This window comes from Rhipicephalus microplus, chromosome 10, assembly GCF_043290135.1.
Source record: "Rhipicephalus microplus isolate Deutch F79 chromosome 10, USDA_Rmic, whole genome shotgun sequence".
NCBI lineage: Eukaryota > Metazoa > Arthropoda > Arachnida > Ixodida > Ixodidae > Rhipicephalus > Rhipicephalus microplus.
The window spans coordinates 11,323,351-11,340,061 of record NC_134709.1 but is presented as its reverse complement, the minus strand read 5'-3'; the positions used below and the strand labels follow the sequence as shown (position 1 = coordinate 11,340,061).

The following is a 16,711-nucleotide window of genomic DNA, read 5'->3' as shown; positions in this document are numbered from 1 at the left end:
AAGGCATGACAATTCTACCCGCAGTGAATTTGCATAAATACTCCATCCTGTAGCGCTTACTCATAGCCATAACGTCAAACACATCTCGTGTATTTCACACTGCTGACTTTACCTGGTTTGTGTATCTGCTTTTAGGTCAGAAACTTCAACGTCCCGTTCACTTTCGTCTGAGATTCTGACTTTCCTTTCTGGCCAAACGTAAGGTTTTAGGTAGTATAACAACGAACATTTTTATTCTTAATATGCACACTGTCTGCATTAGCCGAAAAAAAGTGCCTACAGTTCGAATGGACATATGCATGACTGTATTTCCCAACTGAAGAGCAGACGCATCACTGTTCTGTAGGCGGAGTTCAAATTTTGTTCCTTAGGCTGAATATAGAGCGCTTGTTTTACTTCCAGAGCGAAACTTTCTTTCTATAAAATCTGATAGTGGTGTCGACAAACGCAACAATAATGTTTCGCATAATGTGTTAAACATCGAAATCACCGGGAACTTTTGAATACTGACGTGGCGTGTGCCTGAAATATGGACGACCCTGCACACTCAGTTAGAGCCACTGGGTGTCTTTACTGTCGAAACAAATAGTCTCTGAATGTCGACCTAAACTGTCGTCCCAGCGTAAGGGCCAAACTTCATAAGCGCGAAAATGCACGCGACAGCGACGAGCGACGCGACGTAGATCGTCTTCGCGCGATCAGTCGCTAGCGCAGGAAAACCTCATTCACGCGACGGCTTCGGCGAGCGAATTCCACTGTTGCTGGCATGAGGCCGTCTACTCGCACCAAGAAAACCGCGTAGCGAGCGGTATGCAATTTAAAAATAAAATATATTGTTGTGTAATGAAACGGAGAGTGTTTATGAATGCCTTGCAGCACTTTTTTTATATATGCACATGCGTAAACATTGCGTTATTTCTTGTTGCGCATACGTTACTCGGGCAGGGTCACGTGCACCTATGTAGTTTTTAAGTGTGAATACACTTTATAAGCGACCCCAAACCATCCACCGCCGTCGGCGGCGTCCGCAGTCTTCTCTCTATCTTTAAAAGAAAGAGGACTTGACGGGCCGCAGCGCGACGCTCTACCGAATAAGCCACGGACGCGACGCTGATATCGGTGTCAGTAACGCGCCTTATACCCCCTCCCCCTTCGGTCGCTCCTCCGCTCTCCTCGCTCGCTGCAGCTGCGCGCGCACCCCTCTCTCTCGCGCGCCCGCCTTCTCTCTCAGTCTCCCGTCGAGAGCGGGTCGTGAGGGGGAGTAAAGGTAAAATCCGTTGGCATTCGCCAGTGAGTTAACGTAAACTCCCCCGTGTGATCAGATTGCGATTCCCAGGAACCATTACACCATAAAGGCACCATAGTGTGATTAATAAATATAATAGTGCGAATTAATAAATACCCCTCATAGCATCACCCCGTGTATTCGCACTTAACCATGTTCACCCTCGGGGAAATGCTTGGGAGTTTTGTCTTTTCCCGGTTTTTCGCTATTGGCTGCTTGAGCCCAGCACTTCCGGGCGATGAGCGACGGTTTCTATCCAAATCTGGAGAACCGGGCGATCGCGCGAACACGAGCACGCGACACGTCGCGCCAACGCCCTGTTTCGTCGCTCATAGCATCGCTCGTCGCTGTCGCGTGCATTTTCGCGCTTATGAGGTTTGCTCTTAAGTCGGTTGAGGCTTTATTGATTACTTTTTTGCAGTGGCTGTTGCCTATTTACAACGGTGATACTCCTGTTCCTCGTCTTTTCTTTATTTCTTTTAGCATGTCTTTAACTCTCCGCTCTTCCCTTTGTTTTTCCATTCTCCCTGTATAGGAAAGTAAACTAGATCTACCATTTAGAATTTAACATCGTTTTTCCTTCATTTGTATCTCTCTATAAACATGCATATAATTGCCTTATCTCAATATCTAATCCTCACCTAAGCCACCATATTAATTGCGGTGGCATTGTCACCAAGAATAGGGCCGAAAAAAAAATAAATGACGGGAAAATTCCGGAAGTTGTCCTTACCCAGCAGCGTGATGAAATCTTGTGACTCTGGGTCGAACGCTGGCGGCGCGCAGGCGTCCCGCGCGGTTCGGCTCAGCTCACCTGAAAGGATATCATCGCAGAATTCCGCTTTGTTACTCCGTTAAGGCTGCTTCGTTTCAGAAGTACTTCTGCGTCGGTGAGCTCTCCGATGATGATGATGATGATGAAGATGAAGATGATGATGATGATGATGTGCTTTGTACAGCCAGTGTAAATGGTCGCTGAATTCGATCATTCCGGCGACTATAGGCGGCGCAGCGGAAGGTCGAAATGGCGGACGAGACGTGGTGATGTCGCCAGCGTTTACGTCAGCGTTTGCAGAGCCTGAAGACGCGTTCATTGGTTTATGACTACCGAGAGACCGAACTGCGTCGCTGTTTTATCACCGTGTGACAGCTTCGGAGCACGGCTACACGTGGCGCCGCCTGCATGCGTCGCTGGAATGACCGAATGGCGCCAATAAATTGTGCGATCGTCAGCAGCAGCAGCAGCGTGACAAGGCTATCTTAGTGTATGTGCTACACTTAGGCAGCAGTGATGCGCGCCTGTATTCGAAACGCCACTAAAAACCACGCGTTGCACAAAATACAGCGCTCAGAACAGTATTTGTATTTTTCGACGTCGCCGCGTTACCCAGGGTTGCCGGTGGTGGTTATTTTGAGCACTTTCGTGTACTTATTTATTTTGAACCGGTGGACGCAAAAAAAGCACGCGTTGTCTACTACTCCTCGGATTCTTATTCACAGTGGAGCACAAAAACGACACGACGGACACAAAGAACGCCTCACCACAAGAGCTACTGATAACTTTAAGGAAAAATTTCGAAGACACACAGTTCCAACCACGCAGGCGCGAATGATACATCCGGTAGGCTACAGGGTGCGCTAGGAAAACATTACAAATCAACAGTAGCGCTTGTGGTATATCGTTCTTTGTGTCCGCCATGTCGTTTTTGCGCTTCATTGCGAGTTTCATACGGCACCAACTAGCCCACGTACAAGTCCTTCTGCAGAAAATCCGGCGGATTTTTTTTCCAGCTGCATTGCTTCTTTAAGAAAAATCATGCAAGATGTCCCTTAAAAAAAAATAAAAGTCGCGCGAGACGCGCGAGGAGGGTGTCATTTTTCCTAACAGCGCAAATATTTCGTCATTCCTAAATGGAATGATTGTTGAACTTGAGAATTTATGCTTAAATAAAAATTACGATCTTGAATCGTTTGTGCCTTCCCATTTAAAATTTATCCATATAGCCTCTTTTATTTATCCGTTAAAATAAATATGTCGAACTCAGGTACTATGCCACACGCGCGGACATTTTTAGATATTTTGCTCCCCTTGGCTCAGGTTGGCCAATTTTGGGCTAGCTTTTTTTTTAATTTCTTGTCTATCGTTTCGTTTGCCCTATAGGCCTAGCAACCCTGGTCGATGCAGCGAACTGAATTGGCCCCAGTCATCGACAGTCAAGTTAATCACCGGGTCTTCGAGACGCAAAACATGCCGATCGCCGTCACGGTAAGTATGTCGCCTGCAAAAGCAGAATCAGGCTTCGCCGCATAGCCGTGATTGTTTGCCAGAACTGCGCTCAACTTAGCTACCTAAAGGTGGCATGTCTTATGTTCACAATGGCACAGCGATATTCAACCCACTTTATACTGTGTAAGCTAATGACATTTTGAACCTTCAAATTTCTTGATAGCGCCGTTCCGCCTAACCCTTAGCACCATGTGTCAGGCCCTGAGCCGAATAGGATAGGAGGGTTGTCCTAGGGGTCCGCCCTCTCCCCCCACCCGATATTCTTATAAAGGAGGTGTCGCAAACAATTTTCATCTAATGAAAATTGTTTTGTTTTTTTTCTGAAATGTTAAAGGTCATAAACAAGTGCCTCCAACCCCTCTCCCAAACATGTTCCTGGCTACGGGCCAGCTCTGTGTGGCAATAGATCGATATGTCTAGTTTTGGAGGGCTCCGGAGGCTATGAGATGTCACATAAAAGGGTCATAAACTGACGAAGCATTGGTGTAGGTCCAACTGACACCTTCCTTGGAGTTTATGCCTCTCCGTAATGCGTACAAAACGCTTTATAGAATCTACTCTCTCTAGAGATCAAAAAAGAAACATCACCACTTCAATGTCGCAGACACTCACCCATTTGAATTTCCAATACGTGCGAGTCTCTCCGATGAATAGCCACGCAAACGTAGCCGTTATTGCTGAAAAAAAAACGAAAGTATTTAAGGAGTGTCACGACTGTGAAACACAGGAAGTGTTATAAGCAACGTAACACGCACAACGCAGCGTCCTTAACAAACCAAACTTGAACGAATAGCGCACCCACATAGTTTACTATTTTCGCCGTGCGGATGTGAGTGGTTAATTTTTTTTTTACTGAGGCAAAGTAACAACCCTTGGACTAATAAATGTTGTTCAACTTGAATCAACCAAAAAGACCCCTGAAATCACAAAGGACAGAAAAATTGAGCTATCCTACAGCATTTGCGCTTTAAGTACAAGCTTGGAGTTTGGTTAATCAATTGATAGGAAAAAAAAATGTTTGCACGATTTCCTGCATAGCATTAGGCCGACCGTCACAGGAGTAAAAACAGGAGAAAAAGCCATACGGAATCTCGTGCATTCGTCTAGACGACTGTAAGGTGAAGCCATTTTTTAACATATTTTTTCCTAGTCGATTGTCTTGATCATTCCCCCCCTACCCCCTACCCCCAAAAACCCTAACGCGGCCTTCCAGTGCCTCCGCGATCTCCCCAATATTTACGGAGAGATACCATGTGCTGACGTCGTCACGTGACGTAATATCGATGTGATGATGACGTCAGAATAACACCACATTTTGTCAGTCAGTGACGTCATGCAACGATGTCCTCACACGATGCTGATTTTTTTTTTTTTTGCATAACTTCTGGTGGACGCCGGTGACACCGACGGCCACATATCACGTTTGATCTAAGGCTTTAGGTAGCTTCGTACTTCTGGCCTGCTTTTGGCTCCGTGTGTGTTCGTGTGGCTTGGAGTTGTTTTCTCACGAAACAAAAAGCTGCGAATGTTCAGCGGTTGCGCTTCACCACCTTATTCTATTAGACTTACCTTTCCAAATCGAGTCACGAAGCTCAAAAGGGTTGAATCTTTCTTTCAAAACAAAAATCGAAACACAGCAATAAACGAAGCCGCAAGTACGATTCGCCGCCCGCGAGTACGCCTACACTATATAGGCAAATGTGTGTACTACTCATCGTTCCCATGGTCGCTGAACGATCGCAGTGACAGAGTCCCCTCTATAGTTAATTTTAGGAAACTCTGCGGGGCGTCTTACCATCCGGACGTGCTGTAGCCGACGAGGGTGCTGGCGTTGGTGCCCTGCGCCAGCTCTTGGATGCACGTGACGCGCAGTTCGGGCTGCTGCGTCTCGCCCGACGAGTGCTGCGCCCGGTGGACGCGCATCTGGCGCGAGCCGAACACGAAGCTCCGCCGGCCGTCCAGGCTGTGCCAGCGGCGGGAGCCCGAGGCGCTCCACGGCGGGAAGTGGCAGCCCGCGCTCGGCTGCCGGCCTGGCACAGAGAGAGCGAGATCGATGTGTGGGGTTTAACGTCCCAAAACCACCATATGATTACGAGAGACGCCGTAGTGGAGGGCTCCGGAAATGTCGACCACCTGGGGTTCTTTAACGTGCACCCGAATCTGAGCACACGGTCCTACAACATTTCCGCCTCCATCGGAAATGCAGCCGGGATTCGAACCCGCGACCTGTGGGTCAGCAGCCGAGTACCTTAGCCACTAGACCGCCGCGGCGGGGCACAGAGAGCGAGAGAAAGCGATGGAAAGAAAAGAGCGGTCAGCCAGATGAGATCTCGAACTTACTGCCCCCTACACTCGGGAAAAGACGCCAGTTTCCCGACACGCCCAGGTGCCGCCATCTTGGACTGATAATGCTGCAGTTTGGTAGCCGTATCAAATCAACGAATAGTGCTACGGCGAACGCACACGCACGAGAACACTTGGGCCAGTACGTTCATTGTTTCGTGACCACGATAATTTCATGTCATGACATAGAAAACCAGCAAAATAATCACTTTGGCCAAGATGGCGGCGCCCATGAATCGAAAATAAAATCGCGTTATGAAATACAACAATAATTTATGAAGGTAACGCAAAGTAATTACCACTGCAGAAATGTCCGACAGAAATGTTATCACTGCACATTTAAAGTGGCTCGTTGATTTTTTTTTTTTTTTACGGCGACTCGTTTTGAATATCGGCGTAGCTCCTTGGAATTCGCCATTCTGTGATTAGGCAGTTGTTAAGCTGACCTAGTGTGACTGAGAAAGCTGCTCATAGGCTGCTTTGTGAACTCTGCGGCCGCATGAAACGAAACAGTCGCACACTTTTCCTTAAGTTTGGGCCCGTCAAAAAAAAAAAGACATTTAGGCTGCTCGTGCAAATCATGGTGACGTAGCCGAGGGGGCAAACGATCGCCCCGCCGCGGCGGTCTAGTGGCTAAGGTACTCGGCTGCTGATCCGCAGGTCGCGGGTTAGAATCCCGGCTGCCGCGGCTGCATTTCCGATGGAGGCGGAAATGGTGTAGGCCCGTGTGCTCAGATTTGGGTGCACGTTAAATAACCCCAGGTGGTCCAAATTTCCGGAGCCCTCCACTACGGCGTCTCTCGTTATCATATCGTGGTTTTTGGGACGTTAAACCCCACATGTCAATCAATCATCGAGGTGCAAGATCACTTACTCTTAGTGAGGGTCATTATGCGCGAGCCCTCGGAGGCGGAGACGAGGCCGTCGCAGGTTGCATCGGGCGACTGGGACACCCGGAACGAGTTTTGGTCGCCCACGTGCTCGTACACCTGCGCACACGAAGAGCGTTTTCGGGTTGTAAAGGTCGCCGCAACTTCACATTCGCTGAGATGGTGTGCAGCTTTTAAGAACATTGAAAGATCAAATGAAGACATTCACGTGAGTCCTGTGCGTCTCTGGATCTACGTGAACGCCCATTTCCATGCTCTAATGTTCCCGAAAGATCACAGGATCCGAATATCTGAAGGTTGCGAGATCCGAAGGCCCGAAGGTCGCGGGATCGAATTCCTGCTGCAGCGGCTGCATTTTCGATGGAGGCGAAAATGCTAGAGGTCCGTGTGCTTCGACGACGACGACGACGACGACGATGATGATGATGGTGGTGATGATGATGATTATGATGATGATGATGTATGGCGGCGGCCTAAATGCACGACCAACACCCACACTGGGAAATTTTAGGGGCACGTTAAAGAACCCCAGGTGGTCGTAATTCCCGGACCACCCAATACGGTGTTTCTCGTATTCATGACTTTCGGACGGTACTGGTATTATTATTATTATTATTATTATTATTATTATTATTATTATTATTATTATTATTTTATAGCTTGCAAATTCAGGCACACGAGGACACAGCAGTGCGATTTATTGGTTGATGTGATCGATATTGCTTCAGGACAGATCTTTCATTTTTGCCTCAATCGAACCGGAGCCACAAACACGTCAGTGGGTGTGAACACATAGCAAATACGGTAAATGTGCCTCTTGACAAAGTGCTGGCTTACGCAAATTTCTAATCCAAAAAACCAAAGTTGAACATGATGCTGAAATCTCCGTGACTGGTTGACACCAGCATTGGGGCACTGACAAAAAAGAAAAGAAAATCTAACGCAGGTTTTAGCATCGTTGTTGCAGTCTTCTACTTTGAGGCCAATAATACTTGATAGTTGCACCAACTGGTCGACTTTTATTACTTGAGTGTCACGTGGTCAGTGGTTAGCGCGGGGTTATCTTACCAAAGGTGTACGCGCGCAAGCTGGTGCTATCGCTTAACCATTCCATCTGTGTCTAATATTCACTCTCAGAATTTCTTGCGAAACGTTCCTACACCAGGAAGCGATGATCCTCGGCGCGATTTCCAGCCAAATGGGTCTCCTACGTTGGAGTTTTCGAAGGAGGAAGGCGCCACATTCCGACACTACGCAAGTCAAATCTAGTTACCATGGATATCTTCATCAGTCAGCTGTACTACAATCAGATGCCAAGTAGCCGTTTCAAGTCGGTTATGACGCGTGTTGGGTATGTTTCTTTTATTTAACCATGAGCAAAAAGAGGCTTGGATTTCCTTTCGCTGATTTAAAATCGCGGGTTAGCGGGAGGAGCTGGAGTGGGGGTTAGAACACCCTCATAATTTTTTTTTAGTTCACATCGCTGCACGTATACACGCGCGCACACACAAACGCAAAACATATATGAAAAGTAGTTGACGCCTCACCCCCCCCCCCCACCTCGCCCCACCCCACGCTGTAAAAAATCGCAGCATATCCACGGTGTCAATGGTGATGAGTGGGGCGAAGCGTCCGTCAGCCCGTCCTGCTTCCGTCTGTCCGCGAGACCGTCCGTCCGTGCGTCCATCCATCCGTACGTCCGTCTGTCCATCCGTAAGTCCGTCTGCTAGTCTGTCTGTCCGTCCGTCCGTCCGTGCGTCCATCTAGTGAACACTCCAAGTACCGTCATCTCCAATCCCCTGTGGCACATACTTGCTCTAGAGCGGGTTTGTGCCACCGGTGGCTACATACATCGGAGGATGTACAGACCCACGCCTTAAGGAGCTTCGCCCTTGAAATTTCCGGTTGCGCCACAACTTCCTAATACGCTATGCGGACTATTGTAGAATCGCCCACCGCCTCGTTGGTAGGACCTATCGAAGAGCTAGTGCTACAGCGATGCGGGAGGGGACGACCCGTCCTTGTCAACGCTGCGGTAAAAACGCTGCAGGAATTCTTGTACGAATCGGTTCGTACTGAGGAAAAAGAGAGCGCAAAAAGAAACAGGCGAGACGAACGGAGATGCGTCGTTAATTGTGTGTGTGAGTGGTTTTAAATGAAAAGAAGAGAAAAGTGAGCCCCGTGTGGCTCAAGCCGAATGCTTGATCTTCCCGGTTTCTACACTTGCACATGCGCGCCGTCACAAACGTTATGGGCCAATTAATCCAAGCTTACGGCGGGGTGACGGCGATAGGCTTTTAAAAGGACCTTATTGACCGCTCTCCTGTAAGAAAAAAAACTAAAAAAAACGCGAGTTTCCGAGATTGAAACGCCGAACGCGGTGAGATTGGATTTCACTGCAACGAGACCTTTCATATTGAACCTAAGCCTGCAACTTTCCTGTCGAGTTTGTCGAGCAGTTTTACGTTCGTTTCGAAAGAGCGAAAATATGCCGAATATGCGAAAATGCACCGAAAGGACGGTCACACACACTAAAAGGAAGCGCATGCTAATGGGTGATTGGGACCGCATACGCGAAGTACTTCCCACTTAAGTGAGCTAGCTATGTATACCGTTTACGCCAGCTAACTGAGTTTTACCATAGTACGTCAATACTATACCATCGCTTTTATAGCATGTAGAACTTCAGCGAAATCAAAGGAAAGTTCCATGAAGCCCTTTCGGCGCACTCGCTGTAGAAGTAGTCTGCCTTCCCGAGTTTACAGCGGCGTTCAATAAGAGTTGTGACGCGGTGGCCATGTTCGAAGCGCACGTGCACTGTCAGTGTGGAGTGCAGGCAAGCCTTTACTGCACACCGGCGAAGGTGTAACTGGATATGTAAATACCATTAGTCAGAACACTGTTTGCACCCGTTGTTCACCTCGAACACTCTTTAGTCACTGTTCGCATTACATCGATTCGCAAACTGCGTGGCGTGTGCCGTATTCGTTGTTTTTTGAATGCCTCGAGTTTTAAAGGAAACTAAACGAAACACTGGATCGGTTTAGATTGATAACATGTATTTTGAGGACTCTCACGCCGTAGTTATACAGTGACATGCTAATTATTTGAGGAGAAAAAACCTGTCGAATTTTAGTTTTAAATTTCGAGCCGAGATATACGTGAGTGACGTCGTGGGTTTCAAAGTGCATTTTCTGTCATTTGGCGACATTGGCTCAAAAAAAAAAGTTCCTGTATCTTGGTATGTTAAGTCAATAGCCCTCTCAGAGGACAACGGAGTCCATTTTCACGGATTCGGAACTGCGCATGACCTATATCAGGCGCCGTCAAGATCTATGACGTCACGGCGTATGGTGCGGAAATTTCGAGTTGGCGTCGATCGCCACCCACATTTTTTTTTTGTTGTTGTTGTTGAGCGCTTTGTCACTTTTCAAGTGTCTCGTTTAATGGCGAAAGAATAATTTCCTAATATGATATAAATAATTTTTCTCTTGAGTTTTATTTTTTGAGTATTTCGGACGTCGCAGGTAAGGATAATTTTAAGAAAATACTAGAAGAGAATTCCGGCAAAATTTTTTGGCAAATGTGAAGCCACGGTTTGCCCCTGGTTTTTGCCATAATTACGTTTTTTTTCAGGTGGTGCCCACTTGAAGACAAGTAGGTTTTGCTCTGTTTGTGCAGGCACCAGGCAAACAATTAAAAAAAACAGATTGGTGTTCAGGAAAAGACTAACCCATCGAGAAAACTATTGATGAGTTTACCTCCAATGAAAATGCCTAATGTTGAGGCATCTTTAAGAACTTATAACTTATAACCCGCTTATAACACAAAGACACACGCTAAGCACTATGTGTGCGAAAAGATTAGGGACACTGAAGTGAAAGTGCACGGGCAAAAAAAAACACGCTCTTTTTTCCTAGCGGTGAGCTGTAGTCATTGGGGCCAAGGAAAAGCTTACCGTTTTCCATAGTAAAGTAGTCATAGTACTTTAAATTGTCAAACATATTTTTTCTCTAAACACATACCCCTCTCATAGTCGAGTATAATTATTCTGAATTGCCTACGTTGTTTTTGTTAACACAAGTTCCTCTGTATATAGTGTTTTCGTATTGTGCTTCAAAAAGCTTTCCTTTGATTCCGTCGCTATCGGCCTGTTTTGCCAGGAGTGAGATGGTGGAAAGTTGGTTTCACTTTCGAAGCACATCTCCCACTCCAGAGTTCTTTTTGTGTTTTTTTACTGTATTTCTATGTCGCAATTCAACATTAGAGCGATATCAACAGGTACCTTTGCTTGTAACCGAATATCATGGCGCACGATGTCCAAATACGTCTACAGAGCCGTTGTCATGTAGATGCGCGACCATTGCAGCGAGGTCTACCAAAATCTATACACGGCACGAAATGAAAACCCACCACGTTCTCGTCGGCGTAGGACGGCGGAAGGATACAAACACGTGGTTTCTATTTGCGGTAGTATACTTTGAAGCCGCGTTTCGAGTGCAGCATACGCGGCGCATTGGACGAGTCGCGGCGCTTTAACAAAAAGGCCGGAGCCGCGCTTTATTTTGCCGTCAACCGGGGCCGCCGCTGGGTTGTGTGGCCCGGCAACGAAAAGGCCGCGACAGGAGCGGGTACTTTTTTTTTTTTTTGGCTGTCGCAGCGGCCGTGCGCCAGCACGAAACCGAACCGCACCACGATCACTGGAGAGGGGGGGACTATCCGATTCCCATTTCAATTTAAAACCAAGAGCAGCGAGCGACTCTCTGTTTCACGTGTGGGAAAACCCCGGAGTAGAAAGAAATGAAAGCAATCAGGCTCGCATCAAATCTCCATCAGCCGCCGTGTGCGATGCCGACCGAAGCGCCCCCGCCTTCTCCTTTCTTTTATCTCTCACGACGAAATGCCTTTTCTCAAAGCAGCTGCTCGGAGGCCACGCGCGGCGGGAAATTCGAAACCCTTCCTCTTTTCTCTTAACCCTACTTTACTTCTATGAAGCTCCATTTCGAGTCTGCTTTTTCACGAATTACCTCGGCTGAGACTGGCTATAGATGTCTACGCTGCGCAATGCTCCCTGGCTGTAGAATAGAAATAGGCGTCATTTCCCGTCATATGAACACCAATATATATATATATATATATATATATATATAGATAGATAGATAGATAGAGAGAGAGAAGCGAGTGGAAGCGTGCGTCACAGGCGCTATTTTCTTGACGATGCTATAGTCACAGCGGGCGGCAAAGTAGGCGATTTGCGGCCACTTGAGAGACGCTGCTCGAAACCAACCGCGCTAAACGGACAATTTGTTTTACGTGCGGCTCGAACGAGCATTTTTCCTTCCTTTTGTGTTGAACCTCGTCGAGTTCCTTCCAAATGCGTCGTCGTGGAGATTTTCGAATCTAGCTCCGCGTTCGTTTTGTGACGCCCGAGTGTTTGTTCTCTCTGTCGATTCGGTACTCACCAGAGTCCAGGTGCCGAATCGCTCCGTCGCTGCCGATTTTATTATTCGCGGCTTATAGGCGTAGGCAGCCAGGCAAATTATGCGTGCGTTTCACAGCGCGTTATTAGATTGTGTGAAGTTGAAGCGATACGTTTACCCGCATGGGCATGAAAAGTGCGTTAAAGGCACACTAAAGAGATTAAAAAAAAAAGTTTTTTTTTTCTCTCGCATCGGCAAATTGCAATCTCACATTACGGAAACAACTACTGTTACTGCAGGTCACGCTGTCTGAATCTGCAGTTGAGTTCTTACGTACGTAGAGCTTGCCGAAAGGCGTCCCCGTTGTGCACGTTTTGCAAGGAAATCGATACAATAGGCCGTTTCCTTCTAATTCTGCAGCTGATGTTCAAATAAGTGCAAAGGGTGCCATATATCTGTTTGAGAAGGTATAGCATTAGCGGTAAATGTTGCACTCATTCTATCATTTGGCAGCACTACATCAGGTTGCAGCCCCATGTTTGCCGGCGTTGCTGAGTTATTCAATTACTATCATAATTACCGCCCGTATTAAAGGCAGCCAACTTATGTTAACGCCCATTCTTTCTTTGTACCTGTTGCTGTTAATAAACTATTGTTACTGTGCAAGCCCAAATGTTGCGCCATGCCTACTGATGTCACAACAACACAAATTCATAACATTTTCAGATATTTCCCTGTGTTATAAAAAAAAAAAAAACTGGTGAGTTCATACTTTCGTCTTGTTTGATAACCTGATAGAAGTGATAACGTTATGCAATAAATAACAATTAGCACGCGCTCTAGATTATCGGACATTTAAGCTTCGTCAGCAGTATGTCTGCTCAACTGAGTTGCTCTGAATGTATAGGCGAGCCAACAACAATAACAACAAAAAAACCCTGGTGGAAGGCCTACACGTTTAGTCGTGCTTTATGAGATACGTTTTCTGAAAAAAAAAATAACTAGCGCACATTAAGCGAGAGCGATCGGTTATTTCGAAAGGTCGAAGGCAACGGCAGATGATGCGGATTACTCGACTGATTGCAAATTAATCTGCGCAGCGACAGCTGTAGCGGATTACGGATTAACACGAAAGCTTAGTGCCGACTCAAATCGGAGATGAGCTCTGGCAAATCCGTCGAGAACGTTTCACTGGCACGTAACAGTCTTGTTTTATTCAAACCGAAATTCCAGCGCCGAGGGCATTGCGCAGTAGCCGAACGTCACGTGGGCATTATGAACGCGATAGTGTTAAGAAGCTCATGATAAGACAAGCGCAAAAATACACACACTCAGAGAGGACACAGACAAGCGCTTACTAGCAACTGAAAATTTTATTTGGAAGCGAACACTAATAAATACACCGCACGCATGTACGTCACTCCCGACTTCCCCTGTCATCGTCAACAACGTGATATAACGAAATACGCACGCGCCCACAACCGGAAACAAACACGTGCCAAGAACTAAAAAAAGAAAACGTAAAAAACAAAAAAAAAACAAAAAACGTAACACAGAGGAAAACACTGGGTTATGTGACGTCCAAAAAAGCAAATTCCGCATCTGTAAGTAGAACTGACGCTTGGCTGACGCAACTGTTTCCTCCTTTCCTTATTCTATACGCTTCCATTATTTCTCTCGTCGTCCGCTCGTTTCACAGAAATTCCGGCGTCAGTGTCGGAGTTACGCTCGTTTATGATGCAACGGAGGTCCTTGCCGTAGAGTTTCCTAAAGTTAACTAGAAAGCACTCTGGCGCTGCGACCGTTCAGCGACCGTGGGAATGACGGGTAGCACACACATTCGCCTAGTCTTCGTACTTGCGGGCGGCGAATCGTATATACTTGCGGCTTCGTTTATTGCTGTGTTTCGGTTTTGTTTTGAAAGAAAGATTGAACCCTTTTGAGCTTCGTGAGCCTATTTGGAAAGTAAGTCTAAAAAAATATAACGGTGAAGTGACACCGCTGAACTTTTGCTAATATTTGTTTCGTAAGAAAACAGCTTCGAGCCACACGAACACGGACGGAGCTAATTAAAAGCAGGCCAGAAGTTCGAAGATTAGACAAATGTGTGCACTACCCATCATTCCAATGCTCGCTGAAGCGCCGTGCGTTGCAGCTTCCATAGACACTAGCGCCAGAGTTCCCTCTCGTGTATATTGGGAAACTCTATGGTCCTTGCTAGTTCATCGGCTTCGTTTATCGGCTCGTCTCTCCTCCTCGTACTGCGAAAAGGAAGAGTGGAGAGTGAGCGCGCCCACGAGCAAACACGTTCTTCACGTGACCGGACGCGAATGTTGACGTCACGGCCTACGCTGAGGATTAGGCCCGGAGAGAAGGAGGGTTTTTCGTATAGGAATTTGTGACGCACCCTCGACTCGTATTGCTGCAGCACTTGGCCTTTTTCGAGATAACACGCTTTTGGGCTATAGCTTGTAATGGTCATACGGAATGAAGCCGTAGCCGTGAACCATAGCAAGACGATAGGACGTGCACTTCCAGACAGGACGAGCGCAAGTCTTGCCTTTTTCTGTTTATGATATAGTTTATGTTTAAAGGGATTGTTTATGACATTCTGAAATCGATACGCATGTTTACTTGAATCGTCAAAAAAAAAACATTAGCGAAGCTTGCTCTAAGCCGCGTTAGCTTGAAACAAAAGAACTGGACGATCCTTAAGACCAATCTAGTTGCTTCTAGGTATTTCTAGAAGATTGCTAGGTGATTCTAGGTTGCTTCTACGTTGATTTCCATCGCGCAGAAGTTCGAGTTAAGCAACCGACCGTCACAGACACGACGCGGATGTCGAAAGTGCAGGGACAGAAACTCCGCTATGCAAAATCTTGCGTTCGCACCTGACGTGGACATACGGACGGGTACGTGCGTCATCGTTGGCGTAGACGTTCGACCAAGTCGGGGCCTTCTTGCAGCCACCGTTTCGATTCCTGTTGATGACGTTTTCGTTTTCAACGTCTCTTTTTTTCTCATCTTTTATCTCCCTTACCCCCTTCCCCAGCACAGGGTAGCCAGCCGGTCTGAGAACTGGCTAACCTTCCTGTCCTTCCTCTTTCAATCCTGTTGATCGGGAAATTTCCGCGTCGGCAACCCTTCTGCCTTTCCTTTCCCTCGTATTCTCTCGTCGATTGTACTCGGGGTCTTCGACTCGCCGCCGTCGCTTCGCAGCCATTTCTTTGTTTGTTTGTTTGTTTGTTTGTTTGTTTGTTTGCATGTTTGTTTGCCTGGACTCATGGCTCCCACCAACTCAGGGAGATTGGCCAAGAAAGCGTAGTGCATTTTTTTCTGTGAGCATTATAACTATGTGTAAAAATGAATTTGTATTATAATATGACAAATGTAATGAAAACCACACAAAAAGAGAGCAAACGAAAAAAATGGAAAAGTCAATTTGAGAAATTTTGCGATTTCAGGTGGTTCTGATTACCACTCAGCTGCGTTTACTTCACCTCACCATTCAGAATTTTCCTAATACTAAATAATATCTATTTGGTTGAAAAACACAATGGGATACGTTTGGATGCCGGAATGCAATCGCAAACGGCATTGAAAGCATCCCTGCGGGAACGTCCCAAAGCTGAGGAACCAAAGTTTAGTGCAGTTTCCGCCGTCAATGTAAATCCACTTGTTTAGACTAACCGTCGCCTTCTTCACTTTTAGTGGACCAGCGATGTATAGTGGGATTTACCCAATTTAAGTGGCACACGTCAGTTTATGATACGGTTACCTTTTTTTTTTAATGGTTCAAGCACCGGACAAGAAAAGTTTGCTGAACAATATCGCCGTTAAAGAATTATCCGGGGTGCTTTAGGGCGCTCGATACATAAAGCGAAAAATTATTATTGTGTTGGTCTGCGCGACGGTTAGACGCCATTTAACGGGCATTTCGCTCGTAAAGTTGAATAAGTGTCTTAGTTTCGACGGCTTGAATACTAAGGAGGCGCTTATCTTTGGTGCGTTTCACTCTGTAGCACATGGCAACGCGTTTACCCGATACTCACAAAGCAACGGTAGCTATCGCCGTCCGAGTAAGGCAGCGCGTGCAGTTTCCTCTGGACCATTTTGCCGACAAGGTAGTAGGCCGAACCCTCCTTCCACGTCGCCAGGCATGTCAGTTCCTCCACTGCAAAGCACGGCTTCATTCAGTTTATGCAGAGAAAACGCAGCTGAAAATGTCGAATGTACGTTATCACAAAATATTCTTTGATCGCCTAAGGTAGTGAGAAGTTAATAAATATATTGTCACAATATAATAAAGAACTGGGACAGCCAGAGCTGTTATTTGAGACCATGTAGGATCGTCTGATCGCCTGATCTTGCTGCCGCATTCATCACGAAAGCCGGCAGTGAGATCATGCGAATAATCATTTGCGTCACGTTCCTATGGAATTTCTCTGATCGCCTGTATTCGCACGCGGTACTACTGCTGTTTTTT

The 16,711-nt window shown here is 46.6% G+C and overlaps 1 protein-coding gene across 1 annotated transcript in view; it reads right to left on the bottom strand.

Annotated features, from left to right (window-relative positions):
* The window catches only part of aus (argus), a 131,211-nt gene that overhangs the window by 4,725 nt on the left and 109,775 nt on the right, over positions 1 to 16,711 (bottom strand). The window contains exons 6-10 of the mRNA XM_037433119.2: positions 16,278 to 16,399; positions 6,790 to 6,904; positions 5,368 to 5,602; positions 4,185 to 4,249; positions 2,019 to 2,099 (exon numbers count right to left, since the gene is read on the bottom strand). Of these exons, the coding sequence (XP_037289016.2) occupies positions 2,019 to 2,099; positions 4,185 to 4,249; positions 5,368 to 5,602; positions 6,790 to 6,904; positions 16,278 to 16,399 (618 nt within the window). The remainder of the gene's footprint in view (positions 1 to 2,018; positions 2,100 to 4,184; positions 4,250 to 5,367; positions 5,603 to 6,789; positions 6,905 to 16,277; positions 16,400 to 16,711) is intronic.